Source organism: Nicotiana sylvestris, chromosome 8, assembly GCF_000393655.2.
Source record: "Nicotiana sylvestris chromosome 8, ASM39365v2, whole genome shotgun sequence".
NCBI classification, from domain to species: Eukaryota; Viridiplantae; Streptophyta; class Magnoliopsida; order Solanales; family Solanaceae; genus Nicotiana; species Nicotiana sylvestris.
In genome coordinates, this window is record NC_091064.1 from 210,011,233 (window position 1) to 210,034,794 (window position 23,562).

Consider the following 23,562-nt stretch of genomic DNA (forward strand, 5'->3'; position numbering starts at 1 on the left):
ACTTAAATCGTCTAATTAATTTATCTGGTTTATTGGTTGACAAGGTTAATATTGCTCGTAGCCTTCTCCCGAAGTACAACTCGCCTATTCAAGCTAACCTAATGCCTATATTCCTATGGAATTAGAATTAACAAGAACACATTAATAATTCTCGTATAGTAACCAAGCAAGGCGATTAGGTATATTCCTATCCTAACCGCAAATCCGCCCCCCTCAGAGTTAAGATCTTGCTCTACTCAATCTTATATGCAATCTAAAATTCCCTCTCCCGAGTTCAATCCTAGATTCGTAGATAGTATTCAATTGGTGATCAATCAATTAAATAATTAAGCGCAAGATTGAATAAATAAACCAATATGATAAAATAATAAGAGCAATTCAAGCTTCAAACTACAACGTTCATGTAGCACCCAAAACTCTAGAACAAATAAACTATGAAACTAAAAGAAGAAAAGAGAAGAAAAACTAGTTAGAAGCCTCCTCCAAGCGTGATGTGTGTTCCTCCACGTCAATTCTCTCCAAAATAGTCTCCCTAGGTCTCAGATCTGTCCAAAGTCGTCAAAATAGCGTTTTATATGTATTTATACCAAGTAGGGTTGGGCCCAGACGAAAACACCTTCTCCCGCGCGAAATAGGACTCTGGCTCTATAAATTTTGTATAGCCGCGCCGCACCCTGCGCCGCGCCATGCGGCGCGCTAATGGAGTTGATCAGCAGCCTCAACTTTTCGCATCATGCAACATTTTACACTGCTGCGCCGCGCCTTGCGGCGTCCCATGCGGCGCGACAGTGTAATTTTCTCAGAGTGAACTTATTTCGTCCTCTTTTAACATCCGGATTTGGTACCCGACCTCTGAACACGATCCCGACTTAATGTCTTGGTCTTTTACTCAGACTTCAAAGCTCCAAATCACTTGAATTCATTTCATAACGCCTACATAGATCGGAATCATTCCTACAAGGCATAAAACACATATTTAGTGCAAAACACTAGCGATTGAAGCTCAAACTCAATTAAAGTACAGTAACTTAGAGTGTAATAAGCGACTAAAATACACAATTATAGCCTATCATCAACACCCCACACTTAAACCATTGCTCGTCCTCGAGCAATCAAGCTACACTTTATATAGACACAACCTTTTTAAGCAATTCTCCTAATTCATCACACCAAGAATATTTAAAATAGACTAAGCACAAGAGTGTAACATCTTAACCTCAAGATTTGACTCACAAGTACCACACATTATTCACAACTCACTCACTTACTCTAATATTGAGGTCAATGACATTACCTTTACTTCAGGAATCAAGTGCCCTCACACAACAAAAGAGAATAGTTCCACACAATAAAATTTAAGAACATTTAGGAACTTAAGATAGAAAGAATTCACTCATTCTCAGAACTAACATTCATATGCCACAAAAGATGCACCATAGGCTTGCCCGTAGTGTACTACTCTGCTAATCGAGCTCATTCAGTCTAGGATCAAGTAGGACTTTATTTGGCTGTAATGTAGACTGCGGGACGGATAAGTTACATTTAGATATAAGAGTGACTACACCTCCCTAAGCACTTTAATACATATACTTTAACATCAAAACCCCACACTTCTGTCAAACCATGACTCCACCTTCACATCAATATACATTAACTCCCCACTTCTTTAAGCACAAGTATATCACTAGCCACCACTATCTAGAATTATTTTTCACAACAATACAACTAATTTTTTTTTCTTTTCAATTCATATGGCTCTTACTTTTTCAAAACAATGAACCTTTCTCCTTATTTCACTAGTTCCACTCAAAAACCAACTCAACCACCCCACACTTTAACTTTTACACAGTTCATAACAATTCAAGTGCTCATGAGAGGTGAAAATGTTCAAATATATGGTTAATTCAAACAAATTGGTAAGACTTGTAATGTGGTTGCCAAAGAAACCGGATTACAGGCTCAAAGGGGTTAACTATGATACATAACAATTAAGCGGGTAAAATATTTATATGACTCAACAAAGAAACGCCTATATCACTTCCAAGACTGAACAAAACTACTATTTCGCTTTGCAAACACACGGGGCAAGTTCTAGACATCAAAAGTAATGCACATAATAACACAAAACCTTACACACACATGGCACATAAGTCACTCAGGATTGGACTCATCAAGACACTCTAGTCAAAGAAGTTAAGCAACGTCACGATCATAAAATTTAAGGTACTTATATAAGAGGCAAAAACTGAGCCTAAGCGTCACAACTAAAGTACTCACTATTCTCAAGGCATGACAAGGTTAAAAGAGATTGCTTCAATTCAAAACATAGCACAAGGCTTCCTATTTCTAAAAAATAAAAACTAACTATACCCGGTTCAAACAAAACCCTTGGAGAAGAACCGCGACACAAAGAAAAACCAAGGGGAAATTGCTACACTACCTACAAAGAATTTTTTTTTCTTTTTCTTTAGACTTAAATCCCTCAAGAAAACTGCCTTGGAGATCCATCGTCGGGAAAAGTCCAATTTTCTATTTATTTTTTTTCAATTTTTTTTTCTAGCTACTAAAATGCTACACAATTCAACATCCTACTACTCATCTAGAGAATTCTCCCACCCCACACTTAAAAGAGTGTAGTGTCCTCAATGCACAAATAAAGCATAACAATAACAAGGGTGGACAAGAAACTCCCTGAAAGGCCAAAGGCCGAAACAATAGCGGCTCATGAGGTACTCAGACTTCCCCCAGGTATCGTCCTTTGTGTGGCACCCCATACTTAGTTCTCACCATCTAATTCGCTTTTGCACTCTTCCAATGGTTGCACTTCCTATTCTTATAATCCTACAAAATAAAAACAAATACTACAACAATAATAATAAGAAAAAAATAAAAAATAAAACTAAAAGAAAACAGTAAAGATGGGTTGCCTACCAACAAGCGCTTGATTTAATGTCGCGGCACGACGCCATCACTTTCACCACTTTTCCTTCCACTTTGAAGATATGAATTGTGCCCCCAATTTTGCATCAATTTTTCTGTCACGTTCCTGGGGCGATGGTGTAAAAATAAAGGAACCAAGCAATAGATATCGCATCTTGCACTTCTTGGCCTTTAAGTGAGGGATGTCGTTTTGTCTCCTTGGCATCACAAATTTCAGAATATAAACACTTTGTTCCTCATCCATTGACTCCTCCATATGCTCGACTGGATCAATTCCCATGTCACCAACCAAACACAATGTTGAAAAGTGTTTAGAATGAGGTCCAACACACTTCATTCTCAAAATTGCATTATTTTTGACATCCTCAATTTTGCACTCTTCGTCAACCTTGGTATCATAAATAATTTGGTCGAATAGTTGGGATTCCTCTTTTTGCTCCATAAGTTGACCAGTATCCACAACAATTTGTTGTAGGGCATCATACGCCTCAACCTTTTTATTCAATTGAGCATGCATGTCATGGATATCTGAGCCAAATTGGTCTATCTCTTGCCTGAGCTCAGTTCTTCCTTCTATCAGTTGTTCTGTCATATTTGAAAGGCCATCACAGAGAAACTCATGAGATTTTATCAGTTGAGCTTGTTCCTCTAGCCAAGATTCGCTCACCATATCTGCTTCTTCAAAATTATTTTCTGGTGGGAACTCGCTCTCTTCATCCGCTTCCTCCGCCTCGGCCTTCATTCTCATGATTGTTGCACTAATTCTTTGTGTAGCCTTTCGATTTTCATCTTGTTGCTCGGCTACTTGCCTCATCATCATGTCATGTTGCTCGACTACTTGCCTCATCATGTCCATAATACGAGCCATGCTTTCTATATCCTCCACTTCCTTGCTCCTATCAAACTAATAAACATTATTATAATCATTATAATAAGAACTCTGAGAGGAATAATAAAAATTAGGACAACCATCCCAATGACCACCATGACCACCACACATATTACAAAAATTCCACACATCAGATTGAGATGCACAATTTTGCTCTAAGTATGGTGCTCCACAATATAGACAAGGATCACCATAATAAGAATAACACAACAACTAAGAGCGCTGACAGAGGAGGAATCAGTGAGGAAAACAGCTACTCTAATGGAGATTGAGGAACAACTCAAGAATGAAGAAATTGTATGGAGACAAAAATCAAGAGCTCTGTGGCTCAAAGAAGGGGACAGGAATGCAAAAATTTTCCATCGCACTGCAAATGCACACAAGAGAAACAACAACATTGATCAACTAATGATTCGACATGAAGTAGTCGAGGATCCAGATAGAATAGAGATCGAGATAACTGAATTCTACAAGGAGTTATACAAAGAGCCTGAAGAGTGGAAACCAACTGTCAATTTCGAAAATAGCTCAAGAATTTCTGAATCAGAAAGGGAGCTTTTACAGAGTAACTTTGAGGAACAAGAAGTTTTGACCTGTCTGAAGATGTGTGCAAGTGACAAGGCCCCAGGTCCGGATGGATACACAATGGGTTTTTTCAGAAAGTGCTGGGACATTTTGAAGGAAGACATCATGGCGGCCTTCAACAACTTCCATTCTCAGGAGATGTTTGAGAAAAGCTTCAATGCAACATATATAGCTTTGATTCCAAAGAAGACAGATGCGAAAGAATTGAGAGATTTCAGACCGATCAGTCTGATAAGGAGCTTCTACAAATTGCTCTCAAAAGTCTTAACCGAAAGACTTAAGAGGGTGGTAGGGAAAATTATCGATGCTCAACAAATGGCTTTCATCAAAGGAAGACAAATAATAGATGCAGTGTTGATTGCCAACGAAGCTGTAGATTCAAGAATAAAAAAGAACGAACCTGGAATCTTATGCAAATTAGATATTGAGAAGGCCTATGATCATGTAAATTGGAGCTTCATACTCAGAATGTTAGAACTAATGGGTTTTGGGCAGAAATGGAATAGATGGATGAAATTTTGCATATCTACCGTAAAATACTCCATTCTCATAAATGGATCTCCTAAAGGTTTTTTCCATTCACACAGAGGTATAAGACAAGGTGATCCTTTATCTCCCTTTCTATTCATTATAGCCATGGAAGGATTGAACAACATGATCAAAACGGCTAAAGTCAGCGGATGGGTTAAAGGTTTTGAGGTAAACAGGAGTGGGGCAGACAATCTAGAGATCACACATCTCCAATATGCTGATGATACTCTAGTCTTCTGTGATGCCGAAAAGGAACAACTTAGATTGCTAAGAATCATTTTGGTCTTATTTGAGGGAGTCTCAGGATTACACATCAACTGGAGAAAGAAGCAATATTTTTCCCATTAATGAAGTTAACAACATGGAGCAACTGACACAGATATTGGGAGGAGAAGTTGGGTCCCTACCAACTGTTTACCTTGGGATGCCTCTTGGTGCAAGATCCAAATCAAAAGAAATCTGGAATTCAGTCATAGAAAAGTGTGAGAAGAAGCTGTCAAGATGGAAATCACAATACCTATCATTGGGGGGCAGGCTAGTTCTAATCAACTCAGTATTAGACTCACTTCCTATGAAAATGTTGGTTTATGTTTAGTTAACAATGGCATGCTGAAAATGTTGGTTTATGTTTAGTCAACAATGGCATGCCAATTGGAAGAGTTGGTGGAAAGAGTTGGTGTGGATGCTAGGAGGAAGCTTCCTCCTTTGATGTCACCCATGACATCAAGAGGAGGTAGTTTGATGTCACCAATGACATCAAGAGGAGGTCTTTACCTCTATAAATAGATGCACTCCTTCACTTGTAGAAATCATCCCAAAATAATACAATACATTGTAGTGAGTAGAGAGTTAAGAGAGAAATTCTCTTAAGTGTAATTGGGAAATCTCCCCTTCCTTTGTTAATATTAAAAGGGCAATTGTTCTCTGGTGGACGTAGGATTATTTTGATCCGAACCACGTTAAATCTTGTGTTCTTTCTTTTACGTTTCCGCTAACAATTGGTATCAGAGCGACAGGATTCTTTAACGATCCAAGGAGAAAGAACAAGCAAATATGAGTTCCATGAAGTTTGAAATTGATAGATTCAATGGACGCAACAACTTCAATATCTGGAAGATCCAGATGATGGCGTTACTGCGGAGGGAAGGTTCAATCCATGCTATTGACGGAAAGTATCCTACGGATATATCAGCTCCCGACAAGGAGAAGATTGAAGGGGATGCATTGAGTGCAATCCAACTATCCCTTGCACCTAACGTGCTTTGTGAAGTGAGTACGGGTACCGAAGAGACGGCCAAACAGTTGTGGGAAAAGCTAGAAGGGCTATACCAAGACCGATCAGTGACAACAAGAATGTTGTTACAACGGCGTCTTCACACATTTAAGATGGGGTCAGGTACTTCGTTACAAGATCATTTAGATGCGTTTAATAAACTTGTCATGGACTTACAGATTGCAGGAATTAAAAGGGAGGAGGAGACGCTTGCATGTGCTTTGCTATTTTCATTGACTTCAGGATATCGTGATATTGAGAATTCAATGATGTATAGCAAGGAGCCTATCAAGCTTGAGCAAGTGCGGCAGGCACTTAACTCTAGTGATGTGCGGAGGCACATTGAAGGAGATAGAGATGACCAGGCAAGTGGCCTCTTTGTAAGAGGCCGGACTAGCCAACAGGGAAAGACCAAATCAAAGCACAGATCAAAGTCTCGTGTGAACAAGAAGAATACAGAGTGTTGGGGTTGTGGCAAGAAGGGGCACTTTGAACGAGATTGCCCAATGTCAAAGTCCAAGGAAAAGGCGAGTGCATCTACAGTTGAACAGGTACATAATTTTGATAATGATTATGTACTAACAACATCGTGTAATAATAATAGTAGTTATGAAAACAAATGGGTGTTAGACTCTGCTTGTACTCTGCATATGACGTTCCGAAAAGACTGGTTTAGCAGCTACGAGAAAAGTGGAGGAACCGTAGTAATGGGCAATAATGCAACTTGTGCAATAGTTGGCATTGGCTCAGTTCGGGTTCGCTGCCATGATGGAATCGTGAGGACTATTACACAAGTCCGTCATGTTCCTGATCTGAAGAAGAATTTGATCTCCTTGGGTACTCTGGATGAACAAGGCTACAGGTACATGAGCGAAGCAGGAACTATGAAGGTGACTAAAGGTTCTTTAGTCATGCTGAAAGGCAAGCTGGAGAACGGCCTTTACACATTGGCCGGAAGCACCATTGTTGGCTCTGCAAATGCATCTACAGTGCAGTTATCTAATGATGACAAGGCAAGACTATGGCACATGAGACTAGGTCATATGAGCGCACGTGGACTGGAGATGTTGAGCAATCGTAAACTTTTGGAAGGTGAGAAGATCAGCACGCTTGACTTCTGTGAGCACTGCGTTCTAGGGAAGCAGAAGAAGGTCAGCTTCAGCACTGGCAAACACAAGACAAGAGGAGTGCTAGACTACATCCATTCAGATTTATGGGGTCCTTCTAAACTTCCATCGAAGGGCGGAAAGAGGTATCTTCTCATTTTTATTGATGATTTCTCACGAAAGGTTTGGGTGTATTTTTTGAAGGCAAAAAGTGATGCTTTTGAAGCATTTAAAGAGTGGAAGATTTTGATTGAAAATCAAATGGAGCGGAAAATCAAGTATCTTCGCACAGACAATGGCTTGGAGTTTTGCAATGAAGAGTTTAATGAATTCTGCAAGGTTCATGGGATCTCAAGACATAGGACTGTCAGGCATACCCCACAGCAGAATGGAGTTGCCGAGAGAATGAACAGAACTCTTCTTGAAAAGGCTCGTTGTATGCTCCTACAAGCCAAAATGTCCAAAGTATTTTGGGCTGAAGCAGTTCACACTGCTGCTCATATTGTCAATCGATCTCCAGCATCGGCAATTGACTTTAAGACTCCGAATGAGGTATGGTCAGGTGAACCCTCTAACTATTCATACTTACGAGTATTTGGGTGTCCAGCTTATTATCACGTTAATGAAGGAAAGCTTGAACCAAGGGCTAAGAAGGCCATATTCGTAGGGTATGTGGATGGAGTAAAAGGGTACAAACTTTGGTGTTTGTCTTTACTCAAATTTATAGTTAGTAGAGATGTCACCTTCGATGAATCCTCTATACTTGATCCCCGTAAAGTTTCCGTGGAGTTTTCAGGAAACAAGAACAACGAGCAGGTGGAGCTTCCGGTGGAGCTTGCCAAGGAAAAGGATCAAGAGACTCAGGTTAAAGATGAGTCAGAAGATGTAGGCGTTGAAGAACTTGCTGTCAATGAACCATACACAATTGCGAAGGGGAGGGAGAAGAGGCAGACACGAGAACCGGAACGCCTTATAAATCAAGCAAACTTGATTGCATATGCGTTCGTAGCTGCACAAGAAGAGATTAAAGATCTGGAGCCCTCCTCGTATATTGAAGCAACTTCTTGCAAGGATGCCGCACAATGGCGGTTAGCCATGACTGAAGAGATGGAGTCTCTTCACAAGAATCAGACATGGGTCTTAGTGAAAAGACAAAAGGGGAAGAGGACAGTTGGATGCAAGTGGGTCTACCGAAAGAAAGAGGGAATTCCTGAAGTGGAAGATGCTAGGTTCAAGGCGAGATTGGTTGCAAAAGGTTTCAGCCAAAAGGAGGGAATTGACTACAATGAGATTTTCTCTCCGGTCGTGAAGCATAGCTCAATTCGCGTGCTACTAGCATTGGTTGCACAATTTGACTTGGAGCTTCAACAGCTTGATGTCAAAACTGCTTTCTTACACGGTGATCTAGAAGAGACAATCTATATGGATCAACCTGAAGGTTTCCTAGCTGAGGGAAAAGAAGATCACGTATGCCAACTAAAGAAGTCTTTGTATGGTTTGAAGCAATCCCCTAGACAGTGGTACAAGAGGTTTGATGCATTCATGACTACACATGAATTCTCAAGGAGTGCATTTGATAGTTGTGTGTATCACAAGAAGATGTCTGGTAACTCAATGATTTATTTACTGTTGTATGTTGATGATATGCTTATTGCTGCTAACAACATTACAGAGATAAATGCTTTGAAGAAACTATTGAGTAAGGAATTTGACATGAAGGATTTAGGAGCTGCAAAGAAAATCCTTGGTATGGAGATTTCAAGAGAAGACGATGTTGTACATCTTTCTCAGAAGAGGTATATTGAAAGGGTTCTCGAGAGATTCAATATGCAAACGTGCAAGCCTGTAAGTACACCATTAGCTCCTCATTTTAAACTTTCAGAGTCACAAATGCCTCAGTCTGAGGATGAGGTGGAGCATATGTCAAAGATTCCTTATGCCAGTGCAGTTGGTAGTATTATGTATGCTATGGTATGCACACGTCCAGATATTGCTCAATCTGTAAGTGTGGTAAGTAGATACATGTCCAACCCAGGAAAGAGGCATTGGGAAGCTGTCAAGTGGATATTGAGATATCTCAAAGGAGCTTCTGGTGTTGGTCTTACCTTTCGAAAAAGTGGTACAGGTATTTCAATTCTCGGTTATGTGGATTCTGACTATGCAGGAGATCTTGACAGAAGAAGGTCCACAACTGGATACATCTTTACCCTCGTTGGCAGTGCCGTCAGTTGGAAGTCGACTTTGCAGTCGATTGTCGCTTTGTCTACGACAGAAGCAGAATACATGGCAGCAGCGGAGGCGGTAAAGGAAGCTATCTGGTTGAAAAGTTTAGTAGCGGAATTGAGTTTGGTTCAGCTGGAATCAACTCTTAGATGTGATAGTCAGAGTGCTATTCATCTAATGAAAAATCAGAGATTTCATGAGCGCACTAAACACATTGATGTCAGATTTCATTTTATTCGAGATGTTATTGATGAGGGAACTATCAAGGTCGTGAAGGTTATCACAGACGATAATGCTGCAGACATGTTGACCAAGATAGTCCCGCTCGCTAAGTTTGCACACTGCAAGGACTTGGCGGGGGTGTGCATCAACTGATGCAACTCCGAAGAGAACAGTTGCTAGGTGGAGGTGGTATGTTCAACAATGGTTTGATTCTTCTTGTTTCTTACAACGGGGTTGCCCAGTAAGCTTAGAAGTTTTGGCCAGAGTTGTTCACACGCTCGAAACGCAAACCAAGGTGGAGATTGAAAATGTTGGTTTATGTTTAGTTAACAATGGCATGCTGAAAATGTTGGTTTATGTTTAGTCAACAATGGCATGCCAATTGGAAGAGTTGGTGGAAAGAGTTGGTGTGGATGCTAGGAGGAAGCTTCCTCCTTTGATGTCACCCATGACATCAAGAGGAGGTAGTTTGATGTCACCAATGACATCAAGAGGAGGTCTTTACCTCTATAAATAGATGCACTCCTTCACTTGTAGAAATCATCCCAAAATAATACAATACATTGTAGTGAGTAGAGAGTTAAGAGAGAAATTCTCTTAAGTGTAATTGGGAAATCTCCCCTTCCTTTGTTAATATTAAAAAGGGCAATTGTTCTCTGGTGGACGTAGGATTATTTTGATCCGAACCACGTTAAATCTTGTGTTTTTTCTTTTACGTTTCCGCTAACATCCTACTTATATGATGTCTTTGTTCCCAATTCCAGCAGGCATTTTACAGAGATTGGACAAACTCCGAAGATCATTCCTTTGGCAAGGTAATAAGGAGAAAAAGGTCTTTCATTTAGTTAAATGGAAGACACTCACAATGGATAAAAAACAAGGTGGTTTAGGAATAAGGAATTTGAAGAATCATAGCAAGACTCTTAGAATGAAATGGTTATGGAAGTACTCTCAAGAACCCCAATCTTTATGGGGCAAAGTGATCAAAGCAAAGTATAGTGAGGAAAATAACTGGGTGTCAAAAAAAGTCAGAACATCATATGGAGTAAGTGTGTGGAAATCCATCAGAGAACTTTGGCCTATAATGAAGAATCACTCCTCTATAAGAGTGAACAACGGAAGGAACACATCATTCTGGAATGATAATTGGTTAGGAAACGAAAGCTTAAAGGAAAGATACCCCGACATGTTTGGTTTAGCACAAAACCAGCATAAGACAGTAGCTGATATGAGGAGTCATCAAGGATGAGAAATCGCTCTAAGAAGACAGTTGAATGACTGGGAGATAACAAGATTAGTTGACCTTTACAAAGAGCTGGAAGCATTTAAAGGATTACAGGAAGGTTTTGATTCACTTTGGTGGAAGAGGCACAACAGAGGGGTATACCGGGTGAAGGATGCATATAAGATTTTGAATCATAATAATCAACAGGTGGACCCATGGCCTTGGAAACATATATGGAAAACAAAGATTCCATACAAGGTAGCTTGCTTCACTTGGCTACTAGCAAAGGAGACGGTATTAACCCAGGATAATCTCATAAAAAGGAGAATTTCTCTGTGCTCAAGATGTTTTCTGTGCGGGGAAAATGCTGAAACTGTCACACATTTGTTTCTACATTGCAAGATTACGGACCAGCTATGGAAAATCTTTATTAGTCTTAGGGGTATTTCATGGTCAATGCCATACAGGCTTAAAGATGTCCTTTATAGCTGGGAAGAAGCTGGAGCTGAAGCAACTAGTAGAGATAGATGGAGGACTGTCCCGGCTTGTATCTGGTGGACAGTTTGGAGGGAAAGGAACGCTAGATGTTTTGAAGATAGAAGCAATCCAGTGCAGAAGATCAAACTCGATTGTATTCTTCTTTTTTGTTTTTGGTGCAAACAGATTTACATAGAAGATACATTGACAATCATAGACATACTAGGATCTTGCTAGGTCTTGAATTAGAACATCTACTAATCCTCTCCATGTAAATTTGGTTTTCAGTGCAAGCTATGTACTGATGTTTTTAATATATACAATAGTTACCAATTCGAAAAAAAGAATAACCAATATTGGACCAATTATCATTCCAAGATACCATGTCAACAAAGATAGTAAATATTAACCTAAGATAAAAATTTAAAAAAACTTGAATAGACAAAGAGTAAAATCTAATCTAGACCAAAAAAAAACTAGCAAGGAAGAAGGGTGAATAGTAAATCCGTTACTATTCATCGGCCATAACTTCGGAATCTAGCAGTGGATTTTCGCAAACTTGGTATCAAAAGATTCATTTTCTCTTTGCGCACAATCCCCAATTGGTTTCACCCTCAAATCCATAGCCAATTGTTACAGATCTACAAATTGGTTCGTCCATTACTGTAGCAAAACAGTGTATCTGGGCAACTTCTTCTTTTCTGTGCGATGTAGTGTTGAAACTTTTGCGTAATAAAGCCTTTCCATGGCAGCCAACGTCTCTCCCCAGCCTTTGGCTGTGGGAGAGCAGAATCCAAACTCAAATGAAGTTACTCCAAACATCAACAACTTTGTTACATATGCAGCAAGTTTGAATCAAAAGCAATCTGCCACATCTCTCACAAAAACGAGTTTGAAACCTTTTGAAATTGTTCATGGAGTTCCTACGATTCAATTTTCCATGGATGAACGTGAAGAATTTGCAAAGGAGGAAGGATTACATCAAGCAGTGATGATAAAACTGTCCAGCGACGCACCAAATTTACAGATTTTAAGGAGTATTCTGCCGAAAATCTTTGGTATCAAAGGTAATTGCTTGTTCGGTTCTTTGGCTCCACGACAAATTTTAATTCGTTGTGATCAACATGAAGATTATGTTGCTTGTTTGGCAAGAGCTGTAAACTATTTTCAACATAATGGAAGGGAGCATCAATATAGAGTTTTCCCATGGAGTGTTGGATATAATCCAAACCAGGAAACTTCGAAGGTGGCTATTTGGATTTCTTTGCCGAATTTGTCGCCTGAACTGTTTGCTCGTAAGCCTTTATTGTCCATTGCGGCTGCTATTGGAAAACCAATCGCAATTGATAAGGCAACACAAGTTAGATCTCGTCCTAGCACGGCAAGAGTCAAGGTTATCATTGATTTACTTGACAAACTTCCTGAAAAGATTAGGCTTCAATATCTTGATGTTAAAACTGGTAAGATTGTTGAGGAGTACCAGGAAATTATCTATGATAATTTGCCTTCGTATTGTGGCCATTGTAAGCATCAAGGACACGAAGAAAATCAATGTCGGCGCTTAAAAGGAAAGGCAGTTCAAGCAACTCGTGTTTGTGATGAGAATGAGCATCAAATAGTTGAAAAATTGCAGGGTGATGCAAGAGATTTTTTGAATGCTTAGAGAGCTGGGCAACAACTTACAGAAGGATCAGAAAATGATAAGAATGCTAGGCAGCAGGTGTGTGATGATTTGAGTAAAAAGGCAGATGCAACAGGTGTTAAAGGTGCTGTGCAAGTAGAAAAACTGATGTTAATATCCCTGATGGTGCACAGATTCTCAGCAATTCTGGGATCTCAAAGAGTGTCGCTATTGTTCCTGTCGATCGTGCCTTAGCTAGGAATCGAGGGAATGGCAGTAGTATAGGGACAATAGCGGGAGGTGATCGACCTATTAATGGTACAGGTGAACAAGCTGATAATGCAGCAGGATACAAAGTGAGGAGGGGCAGGAACATGTAAGTACTGAGGCCTTGGAGTGTGCTGATGCTACAGCCTGTAAGGCTGTGAATATGGAAAATTCAGCTGCAGGTGTACAGGCTAATATTGGAGCTTTGAAACCTACAGCTCCTTTGAAACATACTGCTGGGACTCTGGAAAATAGTAATGATCGAGCTGTTACTTCAAAAAAAACTGGTGTGGAAACTACTGTTGAGGTAAACCATGTAGATGTTATGGAGTTGGAATATGCACAGCTTCAACAGGTTATAAAGTGGTGAATGTACAAACTAAACAACTTCAAGTCTCAGCTGCGGGGATGACTAATACTACTGTTGATCGAGAAACCAAGGCCACAAATAATGCAACAGATGTAGTAGTAGGACATGTTGTACAATCTGGAATTGAAGCAGTTGCTATATGTTCAACGTTGGAGTCTACTGTTGTATTGACTGCATCGGGGGAGCGACATTTGGTTGGGGCTCCTAAAACTACAGCTGCATTTGTTAATTTGGTTGAAAAACCAATAGGTAACGTGCAGAAAGAAAGGTATATGGCTGGGCAACAGGAAAACCAAGGAACTTCTACACAAAATAATATGCAACAGGAGTTTTTGAATCAAGCAAACATTGCTAATAACCAACTAAAGGTAGCAGGGGCAGGACATAGTGGTGTAGGTGCACATTCGAAGTCTACTACTGCATTGAAAACAACTGTTGATCATGTTGTTGCACTGGTTGAACCAGTTGAGAAATCAGCAGCAACAGGTACAACTCCTGTAGATGTATCTACTGCTGTTTTAGTTCCAGCTGAAATTGTTTCAACACCTACTGATGCTGGACAAGATACAAAGGAAGCTGGGCAGCAAATTAGTAAGAATAACTGGACAACGGTTTCCAGCAAAAAAGGCACTCCAAATAGAAAAAAAATGATGCAGGTTGAGCAGATTTCGAGAAATTGTGCGAATCCTTTCAATGCACTAGCCAACGTGAATGACTACCATGAGAAGATTGGGAACACAATATCCTTAAATGATGGTCCTTTTAACCAACAAATAGTCCCAATTTCAAGCATTAACAAGGGAGGCAGAACCAGCAACCAGTTGGCTAAGGTTTCCGGAGAGCGACAAAATGCTATAAATAGCAGTGTAGCAGAAGTGTCAAAGGGCGAGCTTGTACCAAGGTCTAGCACTCCTACGATTCTTTTTTCCAGTTCACAAGTGGAAAACATTATCAAACAGGCCCAAGCAGAAATGGTAATGAACACCACCTTGGTTAAACAACCAATGGTGACTTTGAACACATCCGTGTTTGATGTCCCTTCTCAGTCAGTAGAGTCTTTTGGGGAGTTCAAAGGTGAATCTGGGCAGCTTGTCATGTCAACTGGGAACAACAATGAGGTTATCCAACAAAAGGTAAAGGAAATGGCTATCAATTCTAAGCTGTGGCGTGAACAACGAGAGGAGGATGATGAAGAGGATTGGGGTGATGGGTTTGCTGGCTATTCATCTGAAGAAGGTGAGCAGGAGGTTGATCAGGAGAGTGCAGGTGAGGAGATCGATCCTCCAGTAAAGCCAAAGCCTCATGAGGCAACAACATCAAGTCCCACGACCAAATTGAACATTCATGCTCCTATTTTCATCCCCAGAAACTCTCCTACTGCTGCTACGCCAGATGCAGCAGCTGGAAGGTTGGTTAGCGCTGCGGAAACATGTGCCAAACAGGCCACTCCAGGTGTTAATACAAGTCAAATTGTGATTACACCAACACTTAAAATGCAGCAGCAACAAAATGATCTGCACACCTCAACTAGTATGCATACTGGTGATCGCACAGCAGCAACAAAACCAAATTCTGGGCAGCAGCAACTCACAACAACTACTCCAATTATTTCGGTTGAGGAGAGACAACTACTGGATGCAATTGTAAGTACTGCTCCTCTACTTTCTTTAAGTCATACAGTCTCTTGCACTGGTCGTGGGAATGTGAGCAGGAACAAATCACAAAAACAACAACAAAGTACGGCAAATATGGTTCCTGCACAAGCTGGAAATACATTGATGACTCAAGGTGTTTCTCAACACATGCCAAATCCAATTTTGGTAGGTAGAGATATATATGAAGAAGGGGAGGAAGATGACCTATCACCTATGCATAGTGGAAAAATAAAAAAGGCACATACAAGGAAAAATAGTTGGGACGACAAGGTCAGTGATTTTTTAAATGTTAGGCGACCTCCAATGAGAGTTGCCAAACAAAAGAAGGCTGCCCCAACTACCTCAACGAGGTCCAACCGTTCAAAAGAGAAATGATGATTTTTGAATACTTTTTGAACACGGTTGAGGAAAACAACAAAGAACTGCAAATTGAAGATTTTACATGTTTGGAAAAGAAGGGACATGAACCAAATTGGTACTTCATTCTATTATATCACTTTATTAGTATTCTCATTTGTAATATCATCACAGAGTATGTTATAAATTCTGTGATGATCATTGAATATTTGGTACTCTCCAGTTCTTATTTTTTACATGCGTGCTAGTAGGTGAGGCCTTTTCATTGCCTCAATAGGATTAGTAAGGTAAGTTTTAGCCCGGTTTGAGTTGCCTTGGTCCTATGCCTTTGGAAAAATATCCACACGGCTATGAGATTATATGCCCTCACGAGACATTGCCGGCAGCTACACCATGAATCCTCTACATGAGGCTGCCATCATAACGCAATGTGAGGCGCAGAGGGGTGATTATATAGCCAAGGCATATAGGTAACAATACCGGTGCTATTGTCCCCCTTATTTGTACTGTTCCTAATTGTTGTATTTTCTGTTCTTTTTTTTTTTAATTAATAAAAAAAAAATAGCCCTAGGCGATTGCCTAGCGGATTGCTGAAAAAAAAAAATCTAATCTAGCAGTCTAGTTAATTTCTAAGTCCCCGGCAACAATGCCAAAAACTTGTTGCTCCCAAACGCACACGCAAGTATACGTGGTCGACAAGTAATATAGGATTGTAAGTTCAGATATCGTACCCACGAGGACTTGTGATTAACTATCAACTAAATTAAACCAAACAATTATTCTATTCAAGCGATCCTAAAGTATGAATATTTTACTAAAATTTAATCTAGAATAACAAACAAGGAGAACAAAGAAAAGAACGACAAGCTTAACGACGAATTCAATATGGGTGAATATTCTAGAGAATCCCGTTGAATTTTTCACTTAAATCGTCTAATTAATTTATCTGGTTTATTGGTTGACAGAGTTAGTATTGCTCGTAGGCTTCTCCCGAAGTACAACTCGCCTATTCAAGCTAACCTAATGCCTATATTCCTATGGAATTAGAATTAACAAGAACGCATTAATAATTCCCGTATGGTAACCAAGCAAGGTGATTAGGTATATTCCTATCCTAACCACAAATCCGCCCCCCCTCCTCCTCAGAGTTAATCTTGCTCTACTCAATCTTATATGCAATCTAGAATTCCCTCTCCCAAGTTCAATCCTAGATTCGTAGATAGTATTCAATTGGTGATCAAGCATATGATAAAATAATAAGAACAATTCAAGCTTCAAACTACAACGTTCATGTAGCACCCAAAACTCTAGCACAAATAAACTATGAAACTAAAAGAAGAAAAGAGAAGAAAAACTAGTTAGAAGCCTCCTCCAAGCGTGGTGTGTGTTTCTCCACGTCAATTCTCTCCAAAATAGTCTCCCTTGGTCTCAGGTCTGTCCAAAGTCGTCAAAATAGCGTTTTTATATGTATTTATACCAAGTAGGGTTGGACCCAGACGAAAACACCTTCTCCCGTGCGAAATAGGACTCTGGCTCTATAAATTTTGTACAGCCGTGCCGCACCCTGCGCCGCGCCATGCGGCGCGCTAATGGAGTTTATCAGCAGCCTCAACCTTTCGCATCAGGCATCATTTTACACTGCTACGCCGCGCCTTGCGGCGTCCCATGCGGCGCGGCAGTGTAATTTTCTCATAGTGAACTTATTTCGTCCTCTTTTAACATCCGGACTTGGTACACGACCTCCGAACACGGTCCCGGCTTAATGTCTTGGGCTTTTACTCAGACTTCAAAGCTCCAAATCACTTGAATTCATTCCATAACGCCTACATAGATCGGAATCACTCCTACAAGGCATAAAACACATATTTAGTGCAAAACACTAGCGATTAAAGCTCAAACTCAATTAAAGTACAGTAACTTAGAGTGTAATAAGCGACTAAAATACACAATTATAGTCTATCATCAACGAGAATCTTTTTAACGAGGTGGCGAATAGAGTTAATTAATATGGATAAGATCCATCACGCCTTTAATTATATTCAATACTTCTTTTCTTGATCTATCTAATTTTAGTTTTTATTTATTTAACAGTTTGTATTTTGTTACAACAATCTAATATATAGACTATAATAGAACAATATTGAATGGTGTATCTAATGATCACACAACAAAGTATATCACACTTTTGAGAAAATCAAAAAATGCTTCAAAAGCTAGTGTTTCTCATTTGATCCACTAGTTTTAACGTATTTTCGTACTAATTTCATATTTTTATAGGGGACATTTATAAGTTTTATTATTTTGATAAAAAATTTCATTGTTTCATATAAAATGTAGTATCATTGACATTCGTATTTATCTTTTTAAATATATTGTACCGTAATTAGCCGAGATGAAAATAATCTGAAGAAAAAACTGATACATTCAGATGGTTTGGGAAATTTACTTGTGGTGGTTATGTACAATATATTAAGTGAAAATAGGTATAATAAAATTTTTCTGATTCAAACCGTATCATTGAACCTCTAACCTACCCTACATTTGTTTATTCATGCTTCTCATTTTTCCTCTTCCATCTAGGAGTAATAAGTATACCTTCTAAAGATAAGTTCAAAAGCATCTTCGAGTGAATTGGTCTTGCGGTCTTGCCTTTACTTTGTTCCATATGCCTTGTAAAATCACTCAAGATTTCTCAAAGGTATATGTCTTCTAAGTGCAGATTATAACCACATTTAGTGTAGTCGACAACATGAGGGAGCAGTTCTACTCTCAACAAGAGAAAATCTCCAGGTTTGGTTGTGCATTATAGTGTTTTCTTTGTTATTATATCCTTTTTTAGGTGTGATGGTTCATAAAGTAAATTACTTGTCCCGTTTCTTTAGGAAAGATGATCCAGATATGAAAAAGCTGTTTGAAAACATTGAGAAGCTAAGACAGGAATTTGAATCTATTGAACGACCAAATTTAGAAATGGAAATCCCTGTCCAAGAGGGAGACGATTCTTCCGATGAAATGGTAGATGATAATATTTCACATCCTACAAAGCAGGCCATAGAAATTGCCGTAGCTGGGGAAAGCAAGAAAAATGAACCACCATCTGCCAAAACGGAGCAGGCCTTGGACCCTGAAGCAGAGTTGGCAAAGTTAGAATCTGAATTTGGTAAGATTACTCGTGATTACTCTGCAGAAGAGATAGGTGATTGGGAATTTGATGAGCTGGAGAAAGAGTTGAAATCTGGGGACTCAGCGACTAGTAAATAGATACAAACACCTGTTCAAACATATTTGGTCCATTTCTAATAATGTATGAGTAGTCATGTAGGTATGCAGGTTAAGCAACTCTGAAATTTAAGCTCCTAAATACTCTGAATGTTCTTTGTAAGTTGTATCACTATATGTAGTTCCATGCATTATTTCATTCTGTAAATTGTCAAAGTTGTGGATGTACAACTGCAGTTCACTGAACAAACCTGTAGGAAATTAGTTTAGCTACAGATTGTAAACATGCAAATGCATATCCAAGATACATTTGCAGATGTGAAAATGACTTTCTTTGTGGGCAATGTGATCGTGGTTTGCAATGAATGATGAGTTATTTGGATCTTCAGTGGTGTTAAGCTTATATTTTTGGACTTTGTTCCTTGGATTTTGGTTACGCTTCTTCTAATATGTACAAAATTTCTACGTTATTATTGTTTTTATCCTTTTGGCATAATTAGTAGTCAGATATATCTGATTTATTTGAGAATGTGGATGAAACTGTATAATGATTGACGATCTACTAAAATATGCCATTCCCCTCATAGATTTTGTTGCATTTCAAGTTTGTGAATGAAAAAAAACAAAAGAAATTTAAAGGATTGTATTTCGTCAAATGGGATTGTATATAAGAATACCAGTAGTCTAGTACTATCAAACAGCATCAGATTTTACTAAAATTCTGTTAAAAGTTCAAGGATTTTCAATTTAGAAAGTAGGGGGAGAGTGATAATATATTTTGCCAAGAATCATCTCCTATACCACAATAACAAAGCTGTTATCAAAACAGGATCCCCGTATAAGTGTACTCATAATTTTTTAACGTCGTATTTTTAAATTTAACATAAAATACCAGCAGCTATCAGATAGTGACAAACCCATATTTTATCTTAGTTACTGCTTTTAGATGATTAGGATTGAGCTAATAATGAATCAACCGTTGAAACAAATAATTATATTTTTGTCTCCTAAAAAATACTACATTCTGGTTTAATTTACTTCCTATCTTGTTATGATGATTTTTCCTTTATCCTAAAGTATAACAACTTATGTTAGTAGGCCGGCTGTTACAGAAATCTGTGTGTTTGTTTTCCTACGTTTGTTTATCATATCCTTCTTCCCTCAACTCATACTATAAATGTCCTGTTCCTTATTTTCAGTCATCATCCATAATTAAACTTTTGAATAATGTTAGAAAAAATAACTATGACTTGCATTTTTATCTTGTCTATTGCTTTCTTATTGAGTTTCAGTTTGACTATTGCTCAACGTGAAAACGGTTTACAAACTTACCTTGTCCATGTAAATAAGCCTGATGACCAAGTTGTGTCTAATTCAGATGATCTAGAAAGCTACTATAACTCCTTTTTACCAGTAGCGATTGCTGGTTCAGAGGAGCCATCGCGCATTATTCACTCATATCACCATGTGGCTACTGGCTTTGCAGCTAGATTGTCAGCTGGGGAGGTAAAAGAAATGGAAAAGAAAGATGGCTTTGTGTCGGCGAGGGTTGAGAAGATTTTGGCTTTGCATACAACACATACTCCAAACTTCTTGGGTTTGTACCAAAATATGGGATTTTGGCAAGAGTCAAATTATGGTAAGGGTGTGATCATTGGGCTTCTGGACACTGGGATTAATCCAGGACATCCATCTTTTAGTGATGATAACATGTCACCTCCACCAAAAAAGTGGAAAGGGAAATGTGAATTTACAGGAAACATGACGTGTAACAAGAAGCTCATTGGTGCGAGGAATTTTGTGAGCAGTTCAATTGATCCACCATATGAAGAAGGAGGCCATGGAACACTTACTTCAAGTGTAGCTGCTGGAAAATTTGTTGATGATGCAAATGTGTTTGGCAATGCCAATGGCACAGCAGCTGGCATTGCCCCTCTTGCCCACATTGCCATGTGCAAGGTGTGTTCAAACAATGGTTGTTCAGATGTTGACACATTGGCTGCAATGGATGCTGCAATAGACGGTGTTGATGTGCTTTCTCTCTCAATTGGTGGATACAATGCTCCTTTTAATGATGATGGTATGGCCATAGGCGCTTTTGCTGCAATCCAAAAGGGTATCTTCATGAGCGCTTCAGCCGGTAACGATGGTCCACTCAGTGCTACATTATCGAATGAGGCCCCTTGGATTCTCACAGTTGGCGCTAGCTCCCATGATAGAAAGATAGTGTCAACAGCTGTGCTAGGGAATGGATAAGAATATGACGGTGAATCAGTTTTGCAGCCCATAGACTTTCCTCATGATATCCTATTTCCCTTGGTATACCCTGGCTTGTTAGATCAAGAGGCTGCATTATGTTTATCAGGATCATTGAATAATACTGTTGTCAAAGGCAAGGTTGTGGTGTGTGACAAAAGTGGAGGTAGTGCAGCAAGACTTGAGAAAGGGCAAACAGTAAAGGATGCAGGTGGTGTTGCCATGATTCTTGTCAATCGAGAGATTGATGGAGATGGCACGTTAGCTTATGGTGATGTCCTTCCTACAACAAATGTGGGTTATAATGCAGGGGAAATGATCAACGCCTACATAAACTCAACCTCAACACCTTCGGCAAGAATCCATTTCAAAGGCACAAAGATAGGCTTCAAGATTGCACCATCTGTAATATCTTTTTCCTCAAGGGGACCGAGCTTGGCAAGTCCAGGCATAGTAAAACCAGACATTATCGGTCCTGGAGTGAACGTCCTTGCAGCAATGCACGTGTCAGTAGAGAACAAAACTGGCAATGTTTTGACATTTAACATCGTCTCAGGTACCTCAATCTCCTGTCCTCACCTTAGTGGCATCGCGGCTTTGCTTAAAAGTGCACATCCTGATTGGTCCCCCGCTGCTATTAAATCTGCAATAATGACTACAGCCGATCAATCCAATCTTGAAGGTCAGCCCATCCTTGATCAGAGGGATTTACCTGCTGATATTTTTGCCACTGGTGCCAGCCATGTAAACCCATCAAAATCGAGTAATCCAGGACTTCTTTATGACATCCAACCGCATAACTACATCCAGTATCTATGCGGTCTTGGCTACACAGATAAAGAGATTGGGCTCATTGTTCAACAAACTGTGAACTGCTCGCTACAATCAAGCATACCTGAGGCAGAACTGAACTATCCTTCTTTCTCTATTATACTTGGACCACAGACACAAAACTATACACGAACAGTTACAAATGTTGGTTATGCAAGCTCAACTTACGTTGTTAACATCACTCGAATTCAAGGAGTCTATATAGTTGTCGAGCCTAACACTCTTGTCTTCACCAAGGTGAACCAACAGGCAAGTTATTCAGTTTCCTTTTCCCAAACAGGTGGCATCACCGGCCGTTCTGTTCAAGGAGCTATATCATGGATCTCTAACAAACATGTTGTTAGAAGCCCAATCTCTGTTAAATTGGAATAAGGAGCTACCGGAAGATACTTTCATAAGCCTAATTAGAATTAGCTCGACTATGTCATCAAAATTGCTTTTGCCTTTTTGATTGAATTTTCTTCTTCTTCTTTCAAACAACTAAATATCAGAAAATACCTTACTTTACGAAAATCATTTCTCAGGAAAGTATTTCCGTCATAGTAAACACACATGTTTTCCATAGCCGCAGGGGCGGATTTAGCCTTTAGGCTATGGTTTCAACTGAACCCGTAACTTTCGACACGGAGTATGAATTTATATGTAAAAACTTACTTAAATTTTAACAAGTACTAGATTTGAACCTATAATTTTATTAGTACAATGAGTTGAATGCTAAAAATCTTAAAAACTGAACCAATTAAATTTAGATTTGAATCCACCTATAGTGGCAGGTCATGTCAACCCGTCAAAAGCAATTGACCTCGGACTTATCTATGACCTTGGTCCAATTACTGATTATTGGCGTTATCTGTCCGGTTCAAATTATAGGTAAATTAGGAAGATTATGCAAACTAGAGTTAACTGTTAAGAGGAATAAAAGTATCCACGAAGCAAAACTTAGATAGCCCCGTCCCCCTTAATTAATTTGTTTAATAGAGTAATAAAGATCTTAGTATTACTTTAGTATACTTATGTTTGAGTACAGTACTGTAAAGCAGTAGAGAGAGACTTAAAGAGTTCTTTGCAAATATCAAAACAGAACTGCAGTTGAGTTACTGCTTTCAGATGATTACAATTGAGTTAATAATTTAATCAACCTAAAAGACAGCCCGGTGCACTAAGCTCCCGCTATGCGTGGGGTCCAGGGAAGGGCCGGACCACAAGGGTCTATTGTACGCAGCCTTACCCTATATTTCTACAAGAGGCTGTTTACACGGCTCGAACCCGTGACCTCCTGGTCACACCGCAACAACTTTACCACGCCATTCATAGGTTGATTAATAATTTAATCAACCTATGAAATAAATAATCCATAATCTATGCATAACAAACCATGAATACAGCAATTAGAAAATAATACGGCTGGAGTTTATTGGAGTTGAGAAATATGCGATATTCTTTTTACAATAATGTATATCTTCCAAAAACACCAGAATTATCGCCTTCAGCAACAATATCAATTTTTGTTTCCTA

At 39.2% G+C, this 23,562-nt stretch overlaps 1 protein-coding gene and 1 pseudogene across 2 annotated transcripts in view; both read left to right on the forward strand.

Moving 5' to 3' along the window:
• LOC104226362 (intracellular protein transport protein USO1-like) overlaps positions 1-19,345 on the forward strand; it is a 36,230-nt gene extending 16,885 nt beyond the window's left edge. The window contains exons 17-19 of one of the 2 annotated variants that reach the window (XM_070152826.1): positions 10,534-10,584; positions 18,461-18,531; positions 18,624-19,345. In XM_070152826.1, coding sequence (XP_070008927.1) covers positions 10,534-10,584; positions 18,461-18,531; positions 18,624-19,002 — 501 coding nt within the window. In that variant the 3' untranslated portion in view covers positions 19,003-19,345. The remainder of the gene's footprint in view (positions 1-10,533; positions 10,585-18,460; positions 18,532-18,623) is intronic. The other variant, XM_070152827.1, reaches the window with a different exon arrangement.
• An 860-nt stretch (positions 19,346-20,205) lies between these two features.
• Positions 20,206-22,419, forward strand: LOC138868098 (subtilisin-like protease; annotated as a pseudogene).
• Positions 22,420-23,562: the final 1,143 nt, after the last annotated feature.